General features: G+C 57.0%; 6 protein-coding genes across 6 annotated transcripts; 3 read left to right on the plus strand and 3 right to left on the minus strand.

The window, feature by feature from the left end:
• Positions 1 to 2,995: 2,995 nt before the first annotated feature.
• CGGC5_v003898 (uncharacterized protein) lies at positions 2,996 to 4,411 on the minus strand (the record flags this gene model as incomplete). The annotated part of the gene is made up of 2 exons (XM_032033316.1): positions 2,996 to 3,870; positions 3,919 to 4,411. The coding sequence occupies 2 exons, from the start codon at positions 4,409 to 4,411 to the stop codon at positions 2,996 to 2,998; spliced, it is 1,368 nt and encodes a 455-aa protein (XP_031887511.1).
• Positions 4,412 to 12,443: 8,032 nt separating this feature from the next.
• Positions 12,444 to 15,280, plus strand: CGGC5_v003899 (Uncharacterized protein; the record flags this gene model as incomplete). Its single annotated transcript, XM_066151202.1, has 4 exons — positions 12,444 to 12,560; positions 12,659 to 12,912; positions 12,971 to 14,343; positions 14,394 to 15,280. The coding sequence occupies 4 exons, from the start codon at positions 12,444 to 12,446 to the stop codon at positions 15,278 to 15,280; spliced, it is 2,631 nt and encodes an 876-aa protein (XP_066009318.1).
• Positions 15,281 to 15,991: 711 nt separating this feature from the next.
• On the minus strand, positions 15,992 to 19,009 carry CGGC5_v003900 (uncharacterized protein; the record flags this gene model as incomplete). The annotated part of the gene is made up of 1 exon (XM_032033313.1): positions 15,992 to 19,009. The coding sequence occupies one exon, from the start codon at positions 19,007 to 19,009 to the stop codon at positions 15,992 to 15,994; it is 3,018 nt and encodes a 1,005-aa protein (XP_031887513.1).
• A 1,482-nt stretch (positions 19,010 to 20,491) lies between these two features.
• Positions 20,492 to 21,772, plus strand: norB-0 (Norsolorinic acid reductase B; the record flags this gene model as incomplete). Its single annotated transcript, XM_032033312.1, has 4 exons — positions 20,492 to 20,783; positions 20,831 to 20,976; positions 21,028 to 21,152; positions 21,202 to 21,772. 4 exons carry the CDS (start codon positions 20,492 to 20,494, stop codon positions 21,770 to 21,772), a joined length of 1,134 nt encoding a protein of 377 aa, XP_031887512.1.
• A 2,418-nt stretch (positions 21,773 to 24,190) lies between these two features.
• On the minus strand, positions 24,191 to 25,414 carry BUB3.2 (Mitotic checkpoint protein BUB3.2; the record flags this gene model as incomplete). Its single annotated transcript, XM_032033310.1, has 4 exons — positions 24,191 to 24,903; positions 24,954 to 25,036; positions 25,092 to 25,344; positions 25,405 to 25,414. 4 exons carry the CDS (start codon positions 25,412 to 25,414, stop codon positions 24,191 to 24,193), a joined length of 1,059 nt encoding a protein of 352 aa, XP_031887517.1.
• Positions 25,415 to 25,967: 553 nt separating this feature from the next.
• tif211 (Eukaryotic translation initiation factor 2 subunit alpha) lies at positions 25,968 to 27,066 on the plus strand (the record flags this gene model as incomplete). Its single annotated transcript, XM_032033309.1, has 3 exons — positions 25,968 to 26,054; positions 26,159 to 26,529; positions 26,589 to 27,066. 3 exons carry the CDS (start codon positions 25,968 to 25,970, stop codon positions 27,064 to 27,066), a joined length of 936 nt encoding a protein of 311 aa, XP_031887516.1.
• Between the last annotated feature and the right edge of the window lie 224 nt (positions 27,067 to 27,290).

Below are 27,290 nucleotides of genomic sequence, written 5' to 3' on the forward strand. Positions count from 1 at the left end.
CACACCTGTTCTGGGATACGTAATGCGGAACGGCCCAGCTCAGTGCCCTGCAGCACAGCTCATAGAAGCCCCCCTTTTGTGGCTTGACGAGGCTGGCCAATTGGGGTAAGCGGAATGCTGTGGAGGGGTAGGTCCCCTGTGGGACGCTGGAACTGTCCTTCTATTTTCGGGACGTGGGGGATGGAGCCTTGCATTAGTGCACTGGCCTGCCAAATTTCAGATGGGCATCTGCCCTGCAGTTTACTGCGTGGCGAGCGACTTTGCTAGAATCGCATTTTTGGGTTCTTTTGAGGTGTTCTTTGGCACCTGGATGCGACCCAGCTTATTCATGCAGCCCTGGGTGTTTCTAGTACTGGGCTCTTCAAACTTGATCTTTTGTGAAGTATTCCATCAAACTGAGTCCTGCAACTTACCAAAAACACCAGGGGAAGACCACCAGAACACTGAAGAAGCCTCGTGTCAAGCCCCCACGCACCCAGCAGCATATCTCAGCTTCTGAATGAGATCGTCCCGGATCAACAAGGTTGCATGGAGTTGACGCGTGAGCCGAGCCACCCGCTTCAAGACACAAAGATACCGAAGTGCGGTCCGAACCATCCCACATTCCAGCAACCGACCCCGGCGTGGTTCAATGCCCCGCGGTGCTACCCGGAGGCGACGACAGATTCCAGGGCTGCGCAATCGCCAGCCTATTTTGGACTGCCTGGCCCTTCCCCTTTGGTTCACCATCCCACGTTTGTTATGGTTCCTTGGGACGGCATTGTGAGTCCCGGGTCCAGTACCCAGGCCAATAAGTGACCACAACCGAAACGATGACACTGCAAGAGCAGGAAACAGTCTTGATATCGCAGCGCGTGCCGCCCCAGGGTTAAATCGGTCCCATACGCGACGCATAAGCTAATAACGCAATCCGCTACTCCCGTCCCCAAACCTACACCAAGCCCAAGCATATCGCAATCGATTCATGGCGCGAATTTACACGAGACTGCCATGCTGACGAAAGTCACCATTACAACACAATGTGCCGTTCTGATCCAGCCAGAACGTGGCCCGTCTCTCACTATCGAACCTGGTCCAATTGCAGCCGGCTTCCGAAGCCACCAGAGGGATGTCCAAGCCCAAAGGATGTTTTCTCTCAGCCCTGAAAAACGCTCGAGCTTTCCCTTCTTTCCGTCTTCAAGCCACCAAACAATCCTTATTGCGTATCTGGTGGAGATTGCTGCGCAAGCCATCTGTCCCTTCCCCGGAAAGAGGCTTCCAAGTCTGGCCAAGAGAATGACCACATTATCGACGGTCCAGAACGATGTTTTCCTCGGGCCTCTCACCAACGGCATGGCTACTCGACTGCAGAGGGAACGCCGAGCACTGACAGCGTCCAGCTGGAGCCCATCATCTCAATATAACGTCCGAGAACCTGCAGAAGACCGGCCCTGGGACCAATGAGATGGGCGCAGTCAGGTGAACCGCAGCAGATAGGGAATGCAGAGACACAGAGATTGGGCGCGCGCCAGGTGGTACTGCATATGCCACGCGCTGCACAATCCTCCGCCATCACCCAATATTCGAACGACCCTGCATGCATGCTCGGTCAATATTGCTCACTGACAAGACTGGCACGGAACACAAAGAAAACGACGCCCAGAGGAATATCTCTTACAATGACAGCAGCAAACCGAACGAGGAAGGCGGAGGTCGCCGAACCAGCACTATATCGCACGTCTACCTGAGAAGAGGCACGGGCGAGATGTGCCCGCCAGCCATGTCTGAATACTCGCCCCGACTCGATTCGTCCTAGGCTTCATGCAGGCTCTCGACAAGAGCTGAGCTGTCTTTCGCCCACACCGCACCCCTCAAAAACGGCCCGCTTCAATAGTTTCCTTTGGTCAACGCTGGCCTGCCCAGATCTTGGCCCGCTGAAGACGAGGGAAAAAGACTCGAGATCCAGGCTTCTTGGTCCCTGACGATCCCAACCTCTTTCACACCAGGACACGACCGCGGGGCCGGGACAGTCTAAATGTCGACATTTTTGACAAGCGCGGCCGGCAACCCGATAGCTGTGAAGATCGCAATGCACCTACCGGCGCGAAACGAAGAGGGGGGAGGCCGGCCCCGTTCCTGGATGCCGCCGGAACTAATTATAAGCTCGTCGTCTGTTCACACAAAACACCAACTAATAGGGCGGGGGACTAAAGCAAGACAAATGCCCTATAAACCAGACTTTCCCGTGTGGCGCCAGGGGGGGGGGCACCTAAAGATATCGTATTTCGGCGTTCGTGAGGCTAAAACTTGACTGGCGTATTGTACGTGCGTGCCTGAGACCTCCTGTTCCTTCGGAGAGCGTGATGGGGCATCAGCCGTCCTCCCGAGTATTGTCTTACACCTTGTCTCGCATATCACACCGCCGAGAAAGCAGTGAGACTCGTACCATGCGATGTGCTAGAAAATACGTCACTGGAGCAAGAAACAAGCGCTGGGGAAGCATGACGTTTTGTGTGAATGTGTGTGTTTTTTTTGCTTCTTTTCAGTCCGTTTACCGTCCGAACATGTAGCGTGTAAATGAGACACGTCAACATCAGACCAGACGTAGCTAAAATAGAGGTAGGTAGGTAGGTTACAAGCCCGTTCCGAGGATGTTCTTCCGTGTGGCCTCCTCCTCCTCCTCCTCCAGCTGACACAGTAAAGTGAAGATAATGAAATAGATTTGTCTATAAGTTTCCCAGTCGGTATGAGAGAAATCTGTCATCAATCGTTATGTGAAATAAGAGAATCCTAGAGCCTCGATCCTGAAGAAATGTCCAGTCCTGTTGTGGGTGTTGCTGAAGTCCAGCGCCAGCAACTGCGATTTGAATCGTGATGAAATGTTGTTGTCCGTGTTTTTCTTTCTTTTCCCGTCCCAAGTGTTGCATGGTGTGTGGTCTGGCGGGATGTGCCAGATTGATTTAAAACATTACTCTTAAATAACGCCGTCTTGAACAATAATGAAGAAGCAGGGGGCTTAAACCGCAACGGGCGAGCTCTTTGTTGACCAGCGGTTCTTCTTGGTCAGCTTCGAGCCGGGCTGCTTGGACAGCCGCTTACCCGACTTTGGCGCGGAGACGACCTCGGCCGGGGCGGCTGTCACCATCTCGACGGCGATGGCCTTGTTGATGGCGTCGTTGGAGACGTACGGAGGCGTCGCCTGGCGGGACTCCTCGTACGGGACGCTGGGGATGCTGCCGTGCGGCGGCTGCTCGGTGTGCGAGTCGATCGTCTCCAGCTCGGTGAAGCGAGTGACCTTTGACTTTGACGCGTTCCGGCGGTCCTTTTGCTTCATGGCGGAGGGGGCGGCGGTCGTCGCGGGGGCGTAGGTATACGACGACGTCTCCTCTTCCTCCTCGACGGACTCGTAGACAGGCTCGGGGGTCACGCAGGCGGCGGGCGTGGTGGCTGCGGACGACCTGCCGGACATGGGCGCGGAGAAGGGCATGTTGCTGATGTTGAAGTTAAAGGAGGACAAGGATCCGTGGGTCGATGAGCGGGTGGACGCTGACGAAGACATGACCGGTTGGGCGGGAGGCTGAAACTGCATCGGCGGGAGAGAGGGCATGGCCGGGATGGCGTTGAAGCCTCTCATCGACGGCGGCGGCCGGGTCTTGTCGGTTGGCGAAGACTGGGGCTGGAGACCTTTGGGTGAAGTGTCGCCCTTATCAGACGCATCTGAAGCCCGACGGGAGCTGGGATGAAGGCGATGAGCGTGGATGGAGATGGCAGGGTTGCGAGGCCCTTCGGCGCCCGTGGGAAGAGGCGGCATGGACATGTGTTTTGACGGCTTCATCTCGAGGTCTTCCTGGGAGGAGGTCGACTGGCTGGAGCTGCCGACGGGGGATCCGGCTGACTCTGTCAGTAAAACATCTCATGGACTGCGCTCCCCGAACTCACCCTTGATCGATGTCGGGCTGTTGCGGCCGGACTCATATGACCTGTCCACCTCCTTGCCCTTGAGTGAGATACGGGCGGTGTCGGGGACGGAGTAGACGGAGGCGTTCTTGAGGGTTCGCTGCTCCCAAGGCATCGGGCCAGGCACGCCGCTGTAACTGTAGGCTCTGGGCATGTTTCCTGCCGGGTTGGCGTGGGCGGAGGGATACGTGACGTGAGAGAGGCTGCTTCCAACACGAGGCAGGCTGGGTCCAGGCATCCTGTTGTTGGTCAAGCCGCTCATGGCCATTGCACTCCTCCTGCGGTTCTGCTCGGCGATTCTGGGTCGGTCTTCAGCCTTCCAGCTGGACGGCGCACCGGAAAGGGCGTCAACGGCGGCATGGGTGGGCACATGGCGGTACGGCTGCTTGGGGGGCTCCTTGGCCTTGTCGGCTTGCTTCTGGCTGTGCTCCTTGGCCTGCTGCCGCGACCTCTTGATGAGAGAGAAGACGGACATGTTGAGTTGTATGAGACGGTATTATGCCAAGAATGATAACCAGTTGGCGAAAAAAGCAGACCCGGTTGGATGGATTTGAGGTGATAGTTAAACAACGCTGGAGGCGCACAGTCGTCCTCGAGGACGGGACGTCGTATAAGTCGGGCCCGGACAGACGGTTTTGGCTATGCTCAGGCGGTACAGGTGAAACTCGGATGGTAGCCGTACCACAGACACAGTCCCAGCTCCAAAAGCCCTCTCTTGGGATTCAAAAGATTTGTCGTCTTGGCGTCGGTCGTCCGTTCGCTCATCAGCCGTTGTTACGGACGATGGCTCGTGCCTTTCTGGCAGGTGGACGGACTGGTCGTCGGTAGGTTGAAGCGAGAGAACTGGACAGTAGCCTACACGTGGGACAAGATCGGGAGGGACACAATCAATATAATTATTACAGCCTTAGGTAAGGCCTGGTGGATAGAGGGAATGGAACTAATAAGAGAGAAAGAGGGTCGATGGATGAGAGGGAGTTTGCCCAGAACAGAAGCTGGGTTCGGGAGCCCTGGTTCCTTTAAGGCGTGGCAGTGTGCATGGTGTGCCGGGTGTCTTTTGTCTTGGGATTGGACATGGGAGGAGTGGCATGGGCATGGGGGTGTAGTCGCAGTAGTGCAGGTCGAGGATAGGACAGGATGGGATGCCTTCGTTAGGTGCAGATGGGTGGTGCATGGAGGTCGACGTGCAGCTCGCTCGTTTTCTCTGCAGCTTCTGGCTCCCGACAGGGCCCCCAGGGTACATACTTTTCTTGGCGGACCGAACCAAAGGAGGAGCGCCCTTTCAGAGTACTCTCTGGAGTCCCTCTCATGGCGCCGCCGCCAGTCCCGTTCCTTGGGCTCGGAAGCAGCGTGTGATAGTGTCAAGCTGGTGCCGCTGGGCCGCCGTCATGACCGTGGTCCGCTCATCTGTCGATACCCCTGGATCGCACGGTCCGGCCTGGAAGCTGCCTTTGATGGAGACCGACGATGAGGAGGAGGAGGACGACGACGACTCGCAATGGGGCCGGCGCAGGTCGGTCGCGGCGCGAGAAAGATCCACGGGAGGCAGAGCCACTAGCTCATGGCTGGCGGACGGTACCGAAGGCGGGCGACGAAGAGAGACGGAACGACAAGGCGTCGATGGTTTGGTCAGACTGAGAGAGTGGTGGTGATTGATGGAGAGTAACTACTGACTGATTGACGCCCCCGGATGGAATTCGCGGCCTCCGTCTCGAGCCCGCCCAGCAAATCACAGCTGCGTCGGCTCGACAAACGGCTTTCTCCCAGCTGTGCCTCTTCTGCTTGGGATGATCAGAGATCAAACGGGCCTCGTATTCAGAGCAGGTAGCGGTACCTGGCGGCAGGGATGCGCCGGCCACAGCTCGAGCCGTTGTGGTCGCGGGTGCAAAAGAAAGCCTTTGGCCTAGATTCGATAGCGTCGGGGAGGAAGACAAGCCGCTAGCCAACGCCCAGGTACCCAGTACCAGATTAGGTCCAGTCCATATCATCACGGAGACTCGCGCGGGCCTCTTTTCCTCAGGTCCACGCAGGATGAGGTCCGAACAGCTGCTGGCTGCTGGCTGCTGGCTTCTTTGGGCTGCTGCTGCTGATGCAGTTTGGCAAGGTTTGATGGCAGGAAGCTGGGGGTCTTTGGGAAATCCTCCTCAGGCCCAGTCCAGAACACCACAGAACGAACCCACTGGAGTACCTGACGGGGTGGAAGTGCAGGGTCAAGAGGGGGAGAGCCAGCCGCACAGGACAGGGGCCTTGAACCCAAACTGAAGCTAAAAAGTGTGCTGGGCTGGCTCGCTTCAGGGGAGTCAATCGCTGCTGCTGGACAATGCCCGCCGATGATGATGAATTGGCGAATTGCTGATGGTGTGCCAATGCAATGTGCCCCTCCCCACCACTAAGAAAGGTAAACGGCGCTGAAAGGTCTCCTCTCCCGCAGTTTGTCGCCGCAGGCTAGGCTTGGTCGAGTAAAGACCAGCACATCAGCTTCTTCGTCTTGTCAAACGGGCTTTTTGTTTCCAAACCCAGCCGTGGCAACGGGCGGGGATCACGCTGCTGCCATTGTTTTACGCACTCGAAAATCGTCTCGCTGGCAGTGTGGTGCGCCACTCGGCATCTGGTCTCATTACATCAACCACGCGTCGCTCTTGTTTCACCAGGCCGAATATCGACGATGGCGATGCCAGTGGCCCGCTGAGCCCGTCGTTGACGTCTGGCTTCTTTTGTCCCCCAGGCTGGCTCGGCCTAAAGAGGTAAGCAAGGGTAAACGCTCAACGATAACGACGTCGTCTGGCGAGCCTCGGGGCCATGCCGGAGGATCAGGGAAACCCCCACCCCTCACAGGGCTCGCCAGAGATGTGCACACACTGCCAGCGGCGGCCGTTCCTTGCTTTTTCTCTGGCAGTCGACATCGTGGCAGATGTTTTGGCCGCGCAGGGAGCGAGGGAGGGTATCATGTATGTCAGATTGTGCCCCTGTTGGAAGCTTGCCAGTACAAGTGGATTCTGCAGTACAGTACCCGCCGGGTTGCAATAAGGTGTGGTCTGGTGGAGAGACCTTTGTTTGGTGGAGGTATCCGTAGACGAGAGGTTGAGGTTGGGGGAGGGAGGTCGCGTCCGCGAAAACAAGGTTGACGGTCGGATGACGGGTGGCCATTTCCTGCCACGCTGCCGGGGCCAGGGCGGGTTTGGAATGGCAGGAATTATCGAATTGCAATCTTGCATCTCTCCATGTCATGGGAACCGGCTGCAGTTGTTATCTGTACTTACCCTCGAGTAAGCCTCTTGCAACTCTTCCATCTCCACTTACACACAATCGACATGAGCATTGCACAGAGGACCCCTGTGTTGTCAGCTTCAACCCGCCGTGCCCCAGGCTAGGTAAGCTTATTACTTGTTAGACACTCCAGATATCGTCTCGAGGCGTCTCCTCAAGCAAGGCATAACCTTGCCGAGTGAGAATGACAGCCACTGTGCACACAGGTCAGCCCGGCTCGTGTCTGACAACAACCTTTCCATCGCGCTGAGGTCTGATTCCAGTGCCTGAACGCCGGTTCCTGGCGCCAAGCACGACGGTCCAAACTGTTGTCGCGCTCGATGCTGTCATCCGTATTGCAGGTCCAGACGCCCCCAACTCCCCCCTCATCATACCCGACCGGGATGTGCCAATATTCTTCAGACTTCAATTTGCGCCCTTCATTTCGAAAGTCCAATTGCCCTATCTCGCGCAAGTCGACATGGGCATACGGCAAATTCGCTGCCGCCGGCTTGCACACCTACCTTTTAATCCCCGACCGCCTCAAAAAGCCCGCCTGCCTGCTCGCCTGTGCTCCGATGCGCCGACTTGCATGTTGACCCAGTCTCCTGGACCCAAAACAGAACTGGACGGGGGGTTTCCTCCACATGAATGGTGAAAAAGCAGCATAGCACAGGCGCTGGCCGAGTCGAATTGGGCAACTACCAGGTGGTATCTCGACCCCCGGCAACCTGGCCCTGGAAATATTGTTTTCGAAAGGCCCGGCTTCCTCTTCGAAGCCTCGAGCTGAGCAGTAGTCCGCGTTGCTGTCATGGCGCCGTTTGAGTGGAATAACCTCATCGTGCAGCATACCGTTGCATCGCCGACGCCAGATCAGTCTTTGCTTTTTCTCTCTTATCTCTGAAGCCCCTGTGCCGGTGAGATGGCGTCTACCCACGACACCTCCTCGTGTGTGTCAGACGCCCCTGCCAGACGTTCAACGTCAAGGTTGTCGCCATTCAGCCTCGTCCTCTCGCGTTTCCGGCCATCGTGAGGCTGGGCATTGGCAGCGCTTGCCTGTGGCTTGCCTCAAGAGGCGCAAGATATCGTATAAACCACATGTATGTCTTGAATGGCTGCCACCACAAAGACTCCCAAAAGGCGGACTGCGAGACTAGGCCTGGGATGGAAGAGCTTGCCGTCATGCCGGGCGGGCTGGCGACACGCTGCCACGCACCAGCTGAACCAAAGTCTCAGGGAGCAGGAGGGGGGGGGGGCGTGTCTCTTGATCGGCCAGTCCAAGCCTAGACTGGACCGTCCCGATCAACGCATGGGTGGTGCTCTATCAATAACTACGCCATGATGCGACCCTGCCATTCGAACAATGTTCCGTCCCATCCCACCCTCGCCATGCTTCGCGTACCCGTGGGATATCATGTATGTCGCGGCCGCCGCACAGCAGCAACGCACAAGTAAAACATGTCCATATGTCAATCGTGCCGCCCGTCCTTCTTATCCTCATGCATGCGGCAGAGGAATCAGACGAGATGCTTCTGCGACACAGACCGGCCGCATCACATCTTTTCGGCCTACCTGGTTTTGGGCGGGAAAACTGGGTGATATCACAGTCTGACATGCATATTGGCCACTTGCCAGACAACATGGAGCATGAATGGATGAGCGTCTCTCAAGCTGCTTGGCTGCGCTCTCAGGCACCGGAAAGCCACAGAGATAAGATGCTGAGTTGAGACGTCCCCATTGACCTTGATTTCATTCGCTCGCAGAGGGCCCTAGAAACTTGATTGTTCTGCACCGTCGAGATTGTTGGGCTGAGGCGCCATCCGCGGACGTGCCAAGGACCCCTGTTTTCGCCCCAACTGGAATTTTCTCCGTCGCGGCGTCGCCAGCAGGTTCCGGCCCGCCCGGGTTCGCTACGGGTTCGCTATCCCCTGCTTAGGGCCCCAATGATGCCCCTTGGCTCGGCGCCAGAGAGGGAATATTTCCTTGGTCAATCCGCATATGACCCTGTCGCGACGTGACGGTCAAATCTCACTGCTGGTGCGCCAATGCGTCTTCGAGATTGACGCAGAGATGAAAGACGGGCTGCTGTCGTCGGCAGGCGCAGGCAGAATCCTCATCGTCTTATCGCGTAGGCGGGATTGCAGGACTCTATTCTGGTGTCGCCGCCGCGGGCACTCGCATGACGGCAATTGGGCGTACGCCCGACGCCGTGATTCGAGAGGTGACAACGTCGGACAAGTAACCGGCGTGAAGCTCGCATATGCGCCGTGGCCAAGAGACGCCGCCGATCCGGGAATATCGGAATAGCTTAAATCGTGAAACTGCAGCTTGCCGTTCAAAAAGCCCGAACCGTCCCAGTTCCCTTTGTCTCGTTGAGGTCACCGCGCCATTTCTGCACAGTTCATGACGACGACAGATGGGTGATCAGCTCAGCCACCGCGGCCCCGATAACCGCTGAGAACGCACCCTTTTTTTCAGCCATCGCCATGCGCGTGTTGATGGACAAGGCTTGACGGCGATAGGAATGGTGGACCCCACTCGATTGCGTTCGCCCGTTGCTCTACACAAAGAAGCGCAAGTTTCGTCTCATATCTGGCGCGGCTCCATCTGGCGACCGAGCATGCAGGCGAGCAACTCGCAGCTCTAGGTCCACGGAAATAGCAGCGGCGGTGGTTGAGATTCGGCCCGCGCTGACCATCATCGTCAGCACGATTGGGAAAGTCGTGCTCGAGCGACAGCAAACGTCCCAACTGCAGCTGCAGGTCTCCGGTGGACCGTCACATGCTTTGCTGGCCTCTGTATCCGTATTTGACGATAAGGCACGGTTGCCAATCCGTGGGGGGGGTTGATGCGTTTCCGTCAAGATGCGGGCAGACGCATGCAAACGCGCCTGCACCTGCTGTTGACCCTTTTGCATCGATTTCTCTAGGACATCGCCAGTGCGTGCGTCTGTTGACATGTCCATACAACTTCTGCGGGTTGTCTGGTGAACATGAAGGATTTGCTGCTTCTTTTGGGTGACCGGCGTAGCTGACGCACGGAGGTTTTCCGATCGATTTGGGCCATGCCACCTCGATTCGACTAATATTGGAAGAACCTTATCCTGAACAGAGTTCGACAGGCAAAAGAGAACGGACAGCTGTGTCATTGCTCCTGGGTCGTGCTTGGCGGTGAAAGCCGTAAAAGAGCGGGAATTGGAAATGTGATATCGTGGAGATGGCAATCTGACAGCGCTGGATCCCTGCATGTTTGAATTTTGCGTTCCAGGCGAGAGGAGAGCCCTGCTTTTGCTGGCCCCAGCTGGGTGGCTCGAGCTCCCGTGATGATCTGCACGGAAGCAACCAAGCTGGAGCTGCTGATCCGTTTGGGAGCCATTTTGAGACGTGGGGCACATCTGACTCTGGAGTTCTCTTGCTGCAGCTGTCCGGGACTGCGCGCTTGTTTTGACGGATGAATGCTTTGGTTGCAGAGGAGACTGATGATTGCATTGAGAGCAGAGAAACCACTCAGCCACTCAAGACGAGGTGGCATGGTGGGATGGACCATAGCGATTTCTGACTACATAGTATCAACCACAGCTAGCCACTCACCAGGAACCCAACACCTCTTTGATGGTGCTTGCAACTGGCCGTTTGTGACTGATCCCTCAAAGTCAATGTCTGGAACGGTCTCACCCTGGAGCCCACATGCATTTGCAGACTTGACAGCGGGCCAACTTCAGACGGACATCAGCTCAAAAAAGCGAGGAATGCCGCCAGGAGCTAGTGGCAGATAAACAGCCATTCCAGACAGCTGGAATCGCTCGGCGCTGATCAACAGCAGGATCAAGTGCGGGGAAGCTGACGGGAGTTGCGTTCGAGTGTGCAGTAGATCAACAACCTTGTGTTGCCAGGTTCTCCTCGGTCCCACAGAGATACCATGGATAGCTGGGCAGGGCAGAAATGAAGACCAGAGGCACCGGGCGTGCTGTGCTTCGCGGCCGAACTTAAGCTTAAGACGCGCCCAACAAAGTGACGGCTTTGGGCGGAATGGGAGAGCAAAGCCGGCCGGTTACGCGCGCCTGCAGGGTCCTCGATGTCTAACTCGATGGTTCCGTGCCTCGAACTCCTGGAGCCTGAAGTTGCACAAAAAGACGAGTAGCGAGCTCATCCCGGCACTTGATGCCTGATGCTTAGTCACCCGCGTCCCCACTTGGCGGCAAAACCGCAGACGAGCGCCTACCGAAAAGAGGCAATTAGACGAGCAGCCGCAGGTTGACGCAAGCCCCCAAAGACCAGAACTGGCCCGTGCACCGGACACCTGGTATCCACTTTAGTTAGGTACCTTAGTGCGGGTCACATCACATACCGCTGGGCAGGAAACAGCACGAGGAGAGGAGACACGGGCCCGTGGGAGGGCAAGGTTCCAGTCCCGGTGCAGTGTCGGGTTGGGGGCAAAGTGTGGTGCGGGCAGCTGGCACTGGGCGACCGGCGCGAACTGCCAGGGAATCGTGCAGCGTTCGCCTCCTGCCCGCCGACCCTTGCGGCCCACCGCCCACCGCCGCCCACAGTGCCAGCGGACGGCGGACAGCGGGCAGCAGCGCAGCGTACATTCCGTCCCAGCCCAGCAAGCACACACTGCCTAGCACCCCGTCCCCGTCCCAGTCCCAGTCCCTCCCAGTCCCTCCCAGTCCAGTCCTCGCCTTTCCTGTCCGACCGACCGGATACAGCCTCAAAGTTCTCTCCATCTCATCATCAACCCCGTCCCACGCAACCCGACAAAAAATTGCGCCGCGTCGCCCCCGACGATCCGCTCCGGATTCTCGCATCGCCGGTCTTCATCTCGGACTCGCGCTGCCTGCCATTGCTGCTCCCGACTCCGTTATCGCAGTCGCGTCATCACCCATCTTTCGCTCACCCTACGTTGCCTTGCGTCGCTCAAGTCCCGGCGCCCGCCAATCGCGCGACCCGACCGCCCCCTCCCATTTTGATGGCTCCCTGATCACTTCGTCCCTACGTCACCCGGCACTTCACGTTGCCACAAACCATCGACAACCGCATCGACGACGACGACTTCCACTGTCTTGAGTCTCGTGCCCGACCGATCTCTCGATTGCTGCGAGCCGCGCCCCATTCCAGGCGCGACCGACCGACGGGAAAGTGGCGCTCACCATCCTTAGCCAGACCGACGCTGAGCTGTCCCTTCAACAACACCTCGACCTCGCCCCCGATATCCTCAGCTACCCCCGTCTCAGCACCGAGGGGGGCACCGAACCATTGATGATGGCACAACCCGTGCCTCATCATGCGACGGACAAGAAACGCGTCAAGGTCTACGAGCTGCGCAACAATGACTGGTTCGACCGAGGCACCGGCTTCTGCACCGCTGCTTTTATGCAGGTACGTCATGTTGCGCGCCTTCTCGATCGTCACGCGTCGTCACGGTTGGGCTGCTTTTTGTCGTCAGATCAGATGCTAACCCGATCGCGTGCCACCAGACGGAAGATGGCCAACCTCGCGACCCCCGGGTCATTGTCGAATCGGAAGACCACCCCGACCGGCTGCTATTAGAGACCAAGATTTGCAAGGAAGACGGCTTCCAAAAACAGCAAGGCAAGCTGCACATTGATGCTTCGTCTGGCGCATATCGACTGACTGAAGAAACAGAGACCCTGATCGTCTGGACGGAACCCAGCAACGGCATCGACATGGCCCTGTCTTTCCAGGAGGCTGAAGGGTGTGCCTTGATTTGGTACGGAGTTGTCTCGCCTCTCAAGCGCGACCTTGTCGCTAATGAATGTCTCTTGTAGGAAATTCGTCAACAGCGTACAGCAGACCTTCCAGGGCGGGCTGGTCGCAGCGGATGACAGCCTCTCCGACGACCTCGCCATGGAGCTGCCAAGCACCATCAGTCTCCCTGCGGCAGAGATTGGAAACCTCCCAGAGATTGAGGCCAGCATGCGCATCATGAGCCAAACGGCCAGCGGGCGAGACGCCTTGGTCAAATGCCTGACGCCTCCGGGTGACTACATTGCCCGCCTGCTCCCTTTGGTCGAGATGGCCGAAGACCTCGAGAGCCTCCCCGACTTGCACCGGCTGTGCAACATTATGAAAAACATCATCCTGCTGAACGACACCGCCATCATCGAAGCGGCGGTATCGGACGCATTCGTCATCGGAGTGGTCGGCGCCCTCGAATACGACCCCGACTTCCCGAGCCACAAGGCGAATCACCGACACTGGCTGGGTAACCAGGGGCGATACAAGGAGGTGGTCCCTATCGAGGACGACAACATTCGCAAGAAGATCCACCAGACATATCGCCTTCAGTACCTGAAAGACGTCGTGCTCGCTCGCATCTTGGACGACCCTACGTTCTCCGTCCTGAATTCGTTGATCTTCTTTAACCAGGTCGACATCGTCCAGCACCTGCAGGGCAATTCCGGGTTCCTCAGCGAACTCTTCAGCATCTTCAAGCCGACCCAGCCGGACCAGAAGAAGAAGAAGGACGCCGTGCTCTTCATCCAGCAGTGCTGCGCCATCGCGAAAAATCTTCAGCCGCCGGCGCGCCAGACGCTATTCGCGAACTTCCTCCACCACGGACTCTTACAGGTCATCAACTTTGGCCTGCGTCACAACGACGTGGGCGTCCGCGTGGGTGCAACTGATGTGCTCGTGGCTCTGATCGACCACGATCCCCAGTTGATCCGCCACACAATCTACCGACAAATCACGGAACGCACAGTGCCACTTACCGATTCCCTCATCGATCTCCTTTTGGTGGAGTGCGACCTCGGTGTAAAGTCACAAATTTCAGACGCGGTGAAGGTTCTCCTCGACGTGGTACTGAGCCAACACCCCCCTCCACCAGAGCCTGTCATCGCCCCCAAGGCCAGTGCGGAATTCAACTCCCGGCGACACATTGACGTACAGCAAGATGTATATGTTAATACCTTCTACATCAACTCAGCGCCGCGTCTGTTCAAGCCACTCTTCGACTTGAAGGAGCGCAAGGACATGACCTTCCCGCTTCAGCAGGCCTCCATATTCACGTATTTGATTGAAATTTTGTGCTTCTTCATCAGGCAGCACGGGCATCGCGCGAAGCAATTCATTCTCGAGCATGACGTGCTTCGTCGAGTGGCTCAGCTGCTGGCGTGCCCGGAGAAGTATCTGAAACTGGGTAAGCTCAATTGCAAGGATCACAAGGCCTCTGCTAACCACCACTCACAGTTGCCGTTCGCTTTTTCCGCACTTTGGCAAACTTGCAGGACTCCTTCTGGGACAAGCACATTATGGATCACGGGATCTTGCTGCCGCTCCTCGACCTGGTGTCCAAGTCGATGCCTCGTGACAACCTGCTCAGCTCAGCTTGCCTGGAGTTCTTTGTCTACATCAACGCACAGGATAACAAGAAGGACTACTGCAAGTTCTTGGTCCACAACTACCGAGAACGACTGGTCGCGCTCAGCTACGAGGACACCTTCAAGTCCATGGTCGCTAACTTCGACCAAACGCAAGGCTTCACTCTCGACCTCTACAACGAGTCGGAAGAGGACCACACAAAGAGGATGGGCAACCCTCACACAAGGCTGGCGGAACAGCTCCACGTGGATAGCGAGCAAGACGAGTACTTCAACACGTCTGACGACGAAGAGAACCCCGAGGCTCAGGCGTTCGATAAGATGAATGCGACAAATGGGTTTGACGGGTCGACGACTTCATCAAAACCACTGGTGGACTACCCCTCAGACGACGAGGCAGACGAGAACGCGGAAAATACGGACCCCGAGGTCTTGCCAACATCGGGTGAAAAGCAAGACGGAGCAGACGGCACTTCCGATACGAGCAGCGAGTCGTCGTCGGTGGCGCCACCAGAACGACTGTCGGAAAAGCGGCGTCGTGAAGAGGACGACGACGACGAGCTCGGCAAGATGATGCAGAATAAGCGGAGGAACAGCAGCTCCGCGGGCTCGAACGCTTCCATGACGTCGGGCATCGTCAGGAAGAAGAAGAGCTTCGCAGACCGGACAAATCCGGCAGCGCCAAAGAAAATTGCCATCAGCATATCACCATCCGTAAAAACGGGCGGTACGGCAAGGTCGGACGACGAATCGTAGGCGATCACGCCCGTTAACCATCTGCATGTTCGGCTATGATTGGTGATGACTGTTTCTATCTTGCTTTTATCCAAGGACGGGCGAGTTCGGTGGCCGAGGCGTTATTATCACAAAGTTCACACGGAACGGGGAAATCGAGAAGAATTGCCGAGAATAGCTAGAGACAGAGAAAGTGAGAAAGACTTTGCCATGCGGACCAGAGGCTAGAAAGTGTGTCCTGGCCAAGGACAAGCAAAGACGCCAGGCAAGAGGGCAAGTTGACATTTTGCAGGGTGTGCCGGCGAAGGCCCTTCTGAGGAGGACCAGAATGGAGAAGGCTGAGGGCCCTGTGGGCTGGGATCGTTGGCTACGTGTACCATACTTGTTGAGATGCTTCTCCAAAGGCTCGCGTGCGGCCTGCGGGCTTGCTTATTCTTCCTACGAGGCTTTTCATCGGGCGCGTAGATCCCCCCTTCTCTGAGCAAATACCAATTTGGCTTGAATCAAATGATGGAACTGTCCGTTATGTGACTCGAATCATAATTCGCTTGTGAGCTGCATCTTGTGAACTGAAATATGCCTTATAATTGGCACCTGACGGTCTATGTGTCTAGATTTACGCTTTACATTTAAATGTACACATATTTGTACACTACAACATTCATGCATAGTCCCGCCTCATCATGTTCCTGTCCAACTGTGGCAGTTCATGCACGCCTCCTGAGTGACGTGCTAGTAATACGCCCCGTCAGCTGAGTGCCGCCTCTCCGGGTGCTCGTCGCCCCAAGCTGGCTCATCGTAATCGCTGTCTGAGTAGGCCTCGGCGCTCTCCCGCTCCCACCTGGCGGCAAGTTCTGCGGCGGCGGCGTCCTGCTGGGCAGCGACACCGGCCAAGAACGTGGCCGCACGCTTGGCCTTGGCCATGCTCAGCGCCTCGGCTGTGCGCTCGCGTCCCGTCGCGGCGTCAATCATCTCCTCCTGCGCGTCGGCCTTGGAGGTGTGGTGCTCCTTGCCAAGGGCATCCCGCGCCGTCTTGACAAAGTTGAGCGTCGCCAGGTCGGATTGGATGAGCTCCTCGGCCTTTTCGGATTGGGAGGCGACGCGGAGGTAGCGGATGGCCCAATTGAGAGACTGGCGGCAGGCGCGCGTGAAGCGGTACTGGCGCTCCGCCAGCTGGGAGATGACCCAACGCAGCTTGTCGTACTCGTGGCGCGCCGTGTAGGCGTGGAGGAGGTTCTTGAAGTTGGAGAGGCTGTAGCACAGGTCGCCGTGCCCATTGGTATTGGCGGCGGTGACGCAGATAGTGATGGCCTCGCGGTAGTTGCGTACCGTAAGGCAAACCCGCGCGGCGCGGTCAAAGACGCTGTCTGCGATGTGAATGCCGTCGCTCTGCAGGCCGAACAAGACGCCCTTGATATCGTGGAACGGCCAACCGCGGCCGCCTTTATTGCCCTCAGCCTGGTGATACTTTTCGATCTGATCAAGCTTGGCAAAGACCACGGGGATGACGGCATTGCTGATGTCGTGCCCATCAGACTGGGCCTTGGACAGCAGGGTTTTGGCTCTCGGGCAGGCTATGCCGTTGCTGCTGATGCTGGCCTGTACGGCCAGGCGCAGGCATCGGCTCGAGAACCCCATGTTGTTGTGTACCGCGCGGTTGTAGATGGAGTTCACCACGCCCCAGTTCTCATGCTGGGCCTCCAGGAGCATGCGCTCGTATGTCTTGCGCTCGTCGGCGGGACTGTAGCGGTGGGCGTTCAACCGGACGCGTTTGGTCACGACGGGCAAGGGGATGCTGGACAGCTGCTTGTACACCTTTTCGACAGCGGCGAACTCCTCCTTGGAGACCCCGCTTCGGGAGAGCTCGAGATATAGCTCCCTCATGTGCTCGTCACTGTACGTCCAGTCGCGCTTGCAGCTCTTGAAGACGGCGTGCCAAAAGAGCGGGTCGGTCTGGTACCCTGCGCCTCTGCAGAACCTCAGCCACCGGACCATCGCCTTGATATCGTGGCATTTGCCGTGCCTGTCGGCGATGAAGCGGACCAGGTAGCGGTCAGGAGTCACGCCAAGCTCCTGGATGTATGTCTCCAGGAACGTCTCCGTCTCTCCCCAGGTGTGGCTCTTTGAGTAGATTTCGAGGATGCTGACGAAGATGGCATTGAACTTTACCCGCTGCTCCTCGGGAAACGGCTGCAGCGCCTTGAGGGAATTGAAGTCGGCGCGAACTGCATCCCAAAGTCCCTTGCTTGCCTTCTGCTTCGCAAACGCACCACGAAGCTCCATATCCTTCCACGCGTTGGGGTATTCGATGCAAAAACTCTCAAAGTCTCTCTTTGCCAGTGCTAAGTCGTTTGCCTCGAGGCGGATCCGCACAATCGTGTGCCGGATGGCGTACGTATGTTCGATGCCGTAAAAGTCGTTGTCCAGCACATGATTGATGAGTTCCAGCGTGCCCGTGTAGCCGCGTGAGCGCTCCCACTGCTGCCACAGGATGGACTCGACCCATGTGCTTTCAACCAGCCAGCCGTCGCGCTGGCTGAAGCGGCACATGGTATCCAGAACCTCGAGTGCGGCGTAGTTATGCGACTTGATCACGCAGTCAACCGCGAGGTCGCACATTTCCCTGGTCTGGAAGCTCGGTCTCAGGCTCTGGTACGACGAAACGAACGTGTCGATGGCCAGCGTGTATTCGTTGTGTTTGGCCAGCTGGCAGATGAACCAGGTCGTGTCAGAGAGCTGGGCTCTTGCAATGTACTTGACTCTGCCAAAGACTTCCGTAATGAGGGTGCTGCGCTGCAGTTCCAGAGCCCTGGAAATCACATTCTTGCCCATTGCGATGTATTGCTGGCGCACACGGGAAGGGGCCTGGTCGATATCGGCAATGTCAGCCAAGTACAGCCTCCTGATCTGTCTGATGTGATCCGTCCGCGCAGTTTCCCCGGTAAATTTCTCCAATATGAGGGCCTCCATGAGCTCCATTGGCCGGTGCGCCAAGTAGTCGCCCAGACTGATCGGTCCATGGTTGACAATGATCCGCAGAATCTCCCCAGCGTCCGTGTAGTGGCCCTCCTGCTGGCATGCGATACACAATAGCGTAGATAACTTGATGAGCCAGTCGGGAGGTTCCCGACAGTCGGCGACGGAGGCTTGTGCTCGACGCACCAAGTCTACGGCCGCAGTCGGCGCATACTGGTTTGGATCTGACGGCGAATAGCGGGGTCCGTCCACATTCCCCAGGTGAGGATTATCTCTCAAGAACTCATCGAGCGTGTGGGCAAGCCTTCTCGTCGGCACAATGGGCTGAACAGGCTGAAATTGCGACTTTCTGGCTGCCGCAGCAGGTCTTTGATGTCGGGGCTCCCCTGATGAGCGGGACACCGGCGCCGTTCCGTCAGATTCTTTCTGCTCCTTCTTTTCTTTCGGGCGTGTTGGCCGTCGGGGGTCGGGCCCAAGCCCCTGTGAAGCTTCGTACAGCTCGGCTGAAGATCGGCTCTTCGACCTTCTTGACCAGCCCGAGAAGTCTGGGTCGGTTCGGACTTCCTCCTGCAATGCCTCGATCGTGGCTCGCCCATTGGTGCTATACCGTTTCAAGGACTTCAACTTCCGCCCATTCTCGACGGCGGACCGAGCAATCTTTATGCGTTGGCGCCGCTCCTCTGCCACCAAGACGAGCGAGCATGACGTCCCAAAGAGAAGGCCTCGCAGCGCATGGAGAGCGGCCTTGGAGGGGACTGGTGGGGGTGCAGACATTGCGCGAGCTCGACAATGTCCATGACCGATTCGATTCGTCTATCGACTCATCTCGGAGGGCATGCGATCAATCGTTCGGGCGTGGGCGTCGTGGTGCAGCAGGAGCATGACAATCGGCTGTTGGGAAGCACCAGGCAAATATCGAGAGACCCTTGTCGAGACCAGAATTATCGTACCATCGCCTAGCTGCCCTCGGTCGCGCTGCTCCGGGCCGCGGTGGTGGTGAAAATTCGCCGGCACAGTAATTTTCCGGTGCCGTGCCGAAAGCCAGGCGGTCGGTCACAGGCGGGGTGCCCTGCAGACTGCCGTAGCAATCCCACTGTGTTTCCCAGTCCTTTGCACCACTACATAGGTAGTACACGCTGCAACCCTCCCAAGCGAAGCCGAATGAGGTGTCATTGAGTAGGTCGGCAAGTTCTTGCAACGGAGCCTCTAATTAAATGTCTAGGCGATACCAGTGAGAGCGATGGTCCCGTTATAGCCGGTCATTCAGCACCCAAAATGGCTTCATCCATTCCTTTGGTATTCTTTAATCTGATGGTAAGGTAAGTAGCTACGGTTTGCAGACGTTTCCAGGTGCTTTGGATATCTTTATATTGCCGTTGTACGGTCTTGCGCTTCGTATGCACCAGCGAGCCTGCTCACCGGCGGGATGGCTCTAGCCATGTGCAATGACACTTGGATGACCTTGGCACCAGCAACTAAGGCAGGAGCGCCAGCATCGAGAACAGCAGTTCTGGCCTCGTTGACAACGTTGACTGTGTTGTGCGTGCTCACATATCAATCCCCAAGGCAAGGAGAAAGTTGCTCCGACTGCTTATGAATCCAGCTTGTCCAAAGTAGCACAGTTGCCATGTAGTTCCATTCGCCGCCTCAATCGGGCCTGCAGCCGGACCCCGCTAAGCGCCTCAACATGCGAGACCATACACAATGCGAAGAATGCGAAGAGCACAATCCGAAAGCCCCTCCATGTTCGGGATTAAGACCGGTGTTTAACCAAACCACGAAGCAAGGTCATCCACTGCCGTGGCTGGGTCTCTGTGCAGGGCCTTGTTACATGGCACACGCGAGCTGGAGCATCACGGACTTAAGGCCGGTGCAGGAGCTAACTCTAAATGCCCACATATCCAATGGGACTACCGCATGCTTGAAGGCACTCGTCGAGCAATGATGAGATCACCCGCAACTGGATCTACAGCCTGCATTGCCGGCTGGGGCTGGTCCACGGGTGCGCCTCCAAGCAGCCAGTTGCACAGGTAGCGACCCGTAGTCGGTTTCGCGTCCAAGTGGGAAGGAAGCAAAGAGCGGTATAAGTTTCAACCCCTCCTTCCTCGTGGATGCCCTCAATTCACATCACCAATTCGGCACTTGAACATCACCGCTTCACTTTGAATCAACTTCACCCATCACACCTCATTTTCCCTCATCCTTTGCAACATCAACTTACACCTCCAGCACTGCACCCCAGCCGCCACACTCATCATGTCCGCCCTACCTATGGCAGCTCCCCCCAAGACCCCTCTGGGTCGCTACCGCATGCTCTCCCCTACGGCCTCCATTCGAGTGAGCCCTCTCTGCCTCGGCGCAATGAACTTTGGCAATGCCTGGGAGGGTTACATGGGAACGTGTGACCAGAAGACCGTCGAGGGCATTCTCGACTTTTTCTACGACCAGGGCGGCAACTTCATCGATACCGCCAACAACTACCAATTCGAGGAGTCCGAGGCCTGGATCGGCGAGTGGATGAAGAAGAGAGGCGTCCGCGACCAGATGGGTACGTTTGTCGAGCTCGTCACCATTTCCTCACTAACACAGCTCTAGTCATCGCGACCAAGTACACCACCAACTTCAAAGCCGGACCGGGGGCCCCTAACATCATGGCTAACTTCACCGGCAATGGATCCAAGAGCTTACACACATCCGTCGAGGCGAGTCTTCAGAAGCTGCAAACCAGTTACATCGACCTCGTGAGTTTCGAAATCTCCAGTTGCCAAGTGACGTCACTGATTCGCGCCTAGCTCTATGTGCACTGGTGGGATTATTCCACGTCGATCCCAGAGCTGATGCAGTCCCTGAATCATCTCGTGGTGACGGGCAAGGTTCTCTACCTGGGCATCAGTGACACTCCGGCGTGGGTTGTCAGGTACGTGAGGCGCAGTATCGGATAGAACACATTACTGACGCCCACGCAGCAAGGCAAATGAATACGCCAGGAACCATGGCCTTCGTCAATTCTCGGTCTACCAGGGCCGCTGGTCTGCCGCCTCTCGCGACTTCGAGCGTGAGATCATCCCAATGACCAAGGCCGAAGGCATGGGCCTGGCCCCCTGGGGTGCTCTGGGCGGCGGCGCTTTCAAGACGGAAGAGCAACGCAAGTCCCAGGAGGGCCGCAAGGTTCAGGCCAGCGAAGCGCAAATCAAGATCAGCCAGGTGCTGGAGAAGATTGCCAACCGCAAGGATACCATCATCACCTCCATCGCGCTCGCATACGTCATGCACAAGACGCCTTACGTCTTCCCCATCGTCGGCGGACGTACCGTCGACCATCTGAAGCAGAATATCCAGGCGCTGACGCTCAACCTGAGCGACGAGGACATCCAAGAGATTGAGGCGGCTGTACCGTTCGACATGGGATTCCCTCACAACTTCCTGTGGGGAGAGAAGGCCCCGTCGGCCCCTGGAGAAGTCTGGCTGTTGAACATGGGAGGAACCTTTGATTACGTCCCCGAGCCCAAGGCCATTGCGCCCAAGGAAGGACAGTAGAGCTGGAGAATCAGGTCTCACCGCACGAGATGGCGCCCGACGGACTACTGAATGTGTATGATAAGTGGGATGGGCATACTAGCACCAAAAAATGAAGCCATGACAACGCATTATACTTTTTTTTCGGATTGTTTGAAGGCATGTGTTTCGGAAGTATGAGGGTGTCGTTGACATTGTGTTTGGGGGCCTTGAGCCTCCCGCCGATCGATCTGGAAATGGAAACTGCATGTCAGATTTTGGTCAATGGGGCACACAAGTTCCATCTGCCTTCGCACGATAAGTGTATAGAGCAGATTGGCTTACAGTCGATTTGATACATAAATATCCGCCGCCTTAATAGCACTTGGGAGCAGACGCCATGCTAGTTGCTCTGTACTGGACACCGCATGGCTCCTTCCTGACGCAGCACTAAGCACTTCCTTCCTCCTCGGCAGGCAAGCACCGCCTGACAGGGCACCTTCCAACTTCAAGTTCGAAGAGCAAACTCTTCATGACAGGCGTTTTGTCGCCTGCAACTACATGTCATAGAATCAAGAACAATTTGCTCGCCACATCACAATGCCTATTTGACACTCATCTTACATTATGCGCCGCCAATCTGAGCGCCCCCGTGGCCGCACCCTCAAAACTTATTCGAAGAAACCCCAGAGCCGCAGGTCCCTTGGCGCAGAAATATACCGCGACTTGACGGCTGGCAATAACTCTAGGGTTTCGAGCGGCGACGAATCATCCATCCGGGGAACTCCACCTAATGTCGGTCATCGCACCCCTTCAGCATCGTAAGTTAGCCTCGAGCAGAATTTGGGCCTGAAGACTGACAATATGAAGGTTTCGAAGGGATGAAGAGAGCTTGCCTAAGACCAAGGAGAGTGTCGCACTTACACCCGAAGAAACACACCATGACAGAGTTCAGCGTACCAAAGACCCCTATCACATTCAGACCTCGTCCATCAGCCTAGGAGAAGCTTCATCGCAAGATGATGACGATTCATCATCGAGGGACCAACAGTCGCAATCCGATAGCTCGCCAAATTTGGGCGTCACATCCGTCGGACGGGGCGCTACACACTCTGCCATCAAAACGGAACCACGAGACTCGCCTGAGGCCTTTCCCGATGCGATGGTCCGGAGTCATGTTCCACAGCTTCATATTAAAACTGAAGGCTCTCCATTTCAGAGGCGGAAAAGAAAGAGAGCAGAGTCTCCCTTTGGGTCTGACTTCTTGGTGGCCCACCAGCCGCGACGGTTTAACCAACAAGAAGGTAAGTGACGTCGATGCGATGCTATAAAGATATGCTGACATTGCCGTAGCTTGGAAGGAACCTGATAGTTCAAAGAAACGAAGTCTTCCCGTTGTTTTCGGCCCTAGAACGCCTAGTCCCGTCAAGATGCAGGGGCGCCGGAAGGTTGCAGAGATACACCCACAAGATTATAAAGTGTTGCTATCTGCGTCCCCAGTGATGCCGACCCTTCAGCGGGGTGTTCGAGACGGATTCGAACGCCGCGAGGTTCCGAAGTTCAGCAAACAATATTTCGATGGCAAGCGGCGAAGAAGGCCACCCCCAACACCCGGCCTTGGGTCGCTTCTGAGTGCCGAGAAATCGAGGGAGGTAGCTATTCTTAAGGAAGGACCAGGAACTAGAAAGACAGTGTCAGATCCCGCCAACGCGTATCTCATGTCGGGGGGAATACTGGACGAGCCTCAGGAAGTATCTCGCACAGAGTCGATGGCCTCTTCCAGCAATCGGAACGCTGATGTACGGCCTTCCGTCGAACGGCTTGCCAGTCATGTCTCCCACTCGGGCAACCCACACGACGATGGCAACCTCGAGAATGATGGAGCTGTGAGCAAAAATACCGGCATGGAGATGAAGCGGTCGCATGGCCAAGGAAGCTCTTGGGTGGCCACGACAGACAATTTTGTCCTGCGAGAGACCGGTCCAACTACCCGACGCTCTTCCAAGACTACAAGCGAGCCGCACTTATACCTGGACGAACGAGACACTCGTCCACCTATCCGCGACGCCCCCAATGCTTTGGGGGAGTTGAGTCTGTCACATCTAACCACCAAGGCCGGGCCCTTTGAATTTTTGAGAACACGAGACAGCAAATAGTATCATGAGAAAGGCGCAATTTGTGGAAGACAGATGGAATATCGGAGAAGAAAAATGATTGCACTACGTCAAAGAGCTAATGGCAGCCAACCTCCAGACAATGAGCTCGATGCAGATAGATTTGTACAATCATTGCGGCTTCGCGCCTAATACAAGAGGTATCTTCTGATATAATACATACCAGGCTTTTCCGTAACCCTCCCGGTCCGTGAAAACGAACTTGCTTGCATATGGAAACCGCCTCAAACGCCATGCGCCACAGAATCCCTCGAATATCAACAGGTGATTCAAGCATTGAAGTCAATCATTTCGCCCCCTTGGGCTTGGCCTCCGCGTCACCAAGCTCGCGGACGAAAACGCTGGCCTTACCCTCGGCGCTGTAGTCCTCCATGCCTGTCTCGAAGCCGGGACAGACGCCGATGGCGAGATACTTGCCGTCCTTGGAGAACGCAAGCGCAGCAACGCTGTCGGGGAACTTTTGGTACTGCTTCATCCTGCGCTTGGCCTCGGCGTCCCAGAGCGCAACGGTGCCGTCGCCACCACCAGAGGCAAAGGTGCCATACACCGGGTGGAAGATCATGGCGTTGACCGGGTAGACAATATCGCCCTCGCCCTCGGCGGGCGCAGCTTGGCGATGGCACTTGAAGGCGTACTTGCGCGCCTGCGACTCGGCTGAGTCCTCGAACCACTCAACGGCGACACGCCCCTCGATGCTGCTGGTGGCGTAGCCGGCGTCGTTGGGCATGCAGGAGACGGCGCGGGTCAGGAACTTGAGGGAAGACTCGCGCTGCTGCCAGGGCTTGATCTCGTGGGGTCCGGGCTGCGAAAAAAGGGCGGGCACGGCGCTGATGTCGTAGATGTTGACCAGACGGGCCGTCATGGCGACGACAACCTTGGACGGGCTGACAGCCAGGGCGTGAGGCTTGCCCGGCAAGTGGACAGTAATGTTCGGGTCGGAGGGGGACTTTGCGTTGTGGATTTGCAGGGTCTGGTCCCAGGACGCGGAGATGAGCAGGGCTGCAGGGCGTGTTAGCTGGGCTGTGTGACGGAAAGGAGCTGTGACGTACAGTGCTCCTGGCTGTACGCGACGCATCGCGCGGGCGCGGTATGTTGGGAGACTACGGACTTCTCTCCCGACTCCAGATCGACCCTGTCATGATCCGTCAGCAGGGCGCTCCTCCAGGAACGTTCAATTGCCGTCGTACCGGTAAACACAGTGGTCCAAGCACGCCGTGTAGGCCTCGTTGTCTGTCGCGCCGAAGCATACGTCAAGGACGGGGGCGCGGAACTCGACGGTCGTAATCAGAGTGCCCTGCGCATCTTCGCTGCCGCTGTGTGTGTCGTAGAGGTAGATTTTCTTGTCCCAGCACGAGACGAGTAGCCTGGTCGGTGAGTCGGGCGCATACGCGAGCGCGGAGATGGCATCGCTGGGCGGCTGCGCCAGCTCGAATTGGGATGCTGCCTGGCTGTCAGTCCTTTGAGTCGTCTCGCAGAGTCATATACGCCCTCGGCACTTACCAGGTGCCATGTTGACGTTGTAAATCGGAGCAAGCTGCAGCTCTTGACCTCTACGGAGCTAGGATGGGAGCTTCGGTGTGATGTTTACATTGGCAAACTGGTTGGAGGGGCGCTCACGTGTCGATAAGCGAAGAGGCAGCTTATCGGGCGAATCAGCGCCGTTTTTGCCGGGGACCACCGCCCGCGGGCCGCACCCCCACCATTGTCGGATTTCTGCGATTTTGTGAACCGCAAAGTAGCAAAATTGTGACTTGATCGCCCAATCACCAACGCAACTCTGCTCACCCAAAGAGGCCAACTTTTTCGACGCCGCCCCGAGCAATCGATCCGTACCCCGCGTCAGCGACTCGAACCCACGACGACAAGGCAGAATATCCCGCCGAGCACAGAGGAAACAAGCTGTCTCCCAGAGCAACTTGTAGGAACGTGTAAAAAGCCCGCGCGCCTCCCATCGCACCCCGCCCCTCCTCCACACCTCTCTCGATACCTTCGACTCCCCCGTCGACCACCACCACCACCACCAAACACAACGCCCTCGACGACTTCGAGAACCAGCAGTCAAGATGGCGGAACCGAACTACAGCCACTTTCGATACTTCGAAAACAAGTATCCCGAGATCGACGAGTTCGTCATGGTCAACGTCAAGCAGGTTAGTCGCCCCGCTGCCCAACGCACCACCGCATCGGACCCGATACAGCCGGCGGCCCCCGTTTGGAGGAGATGATGGAGCAACGCCGTCTGACAGGAGGATAGATTGCCGAGATGGGTGCCTACGTCAAGCTCCTCGAGTACGACAACATTGACGGCATGATTCTGCTTTCCGAACTCTCGAGACGTCGTATCAGAAGTATCCAGAAGCTCATTCGCGTCGGCCGCAACGAGGTCGTTGTTGTCCTCCGTGTCGACAAGGAGAAGGGATACATTGATCTCAGCAAGCGCCGTGTGTCGCCGGAGGATATCATCAAGTGCGAGGAGCGGTACAACAAGGGCAAAATGGTCCACTCCATCATGCGCCACGTTGCCGAGAAGACCCTCACCCCCATCGAGCAGCTTTATGAGACTATCGCATGGCCCCTGAACAAGAAGTACGGTCACGCGATCGACGCCTTCAAGCTGTCCATCACGTAAGTTGGATCCAAAGAGTCCGTTCAGCTGGCACAATCACTGACCAAACCGGGCGCAGCAACACCGAGGTCTGGAACGACGCCACCTTCCCCAGCGAGCCTGTCGCCGAGGAGCTCAAGTCATATATCGCGAAGCGTCTCACCCCTCAACCCACCAAGGTCCGTGCCGACGTCGAGGTCACATGCTTCGGATACGAGGGTATCGACGCCGTCAAGACCGCCCTGCGCGTCGCCGAGTCCCGCAACACCGAGCAGACCCAGGTCAAGGTCAGGCTCGTGTCCCCGCCCCTGTACGTCCTCACCAGCACATGCTTGGACAAGAACCTCGGTATCACTCGCCTCGAGGAGGCCATTGTCGACATCCGGAACAGCATCGAGGCGGCCGGCGGCTCGCTGGTCGTCAAGATGGAGCCCAAGGCCGTCACCGAGAGCGACGACGCCGAGCTGCAGGCCCTTATGGAGAAGAGAGAGCGTGAGAACGCCGAGGTCAGCGGTGACGAGAGTGTCTCGGAGAGCGACGACAACCCGGAGGTTTAGATTTCAACGGTCAAGGCAAACAAAAAAGGGGGCGGCTGGTAGAATGAGCGTACTGGCAGCTGGGAATCCGGAGTGATTCTAATGAGACGACCAAAAAAAAGTACCCATTACTTCACGTGTTCCCCAGGGTGTCATGAGTGCGGAAGAAGTGCTGCCTACGTTAGCAGGCCATTGTTATCGGGCATCGCAAGTCGGCGCGAGGCTGCCCAACATGAAGGCGTTGG

The sequence above is a fragment of the Colletotrichum fructicola genome (genome assembly GCF_000319635.2).
Source record: "Colletotrichum fructicola Nara gc5 chromosome Unknown KSG_Nara_v1_contig02, whole genome shotgun sequence".
Lineage (NCBI taxonomy): Eukaryota > Fungi > Ascomycota > Sordariomycetes > Glomerellales > Glomerellaceae > Colletotrichum > Colletotrichum fructicola.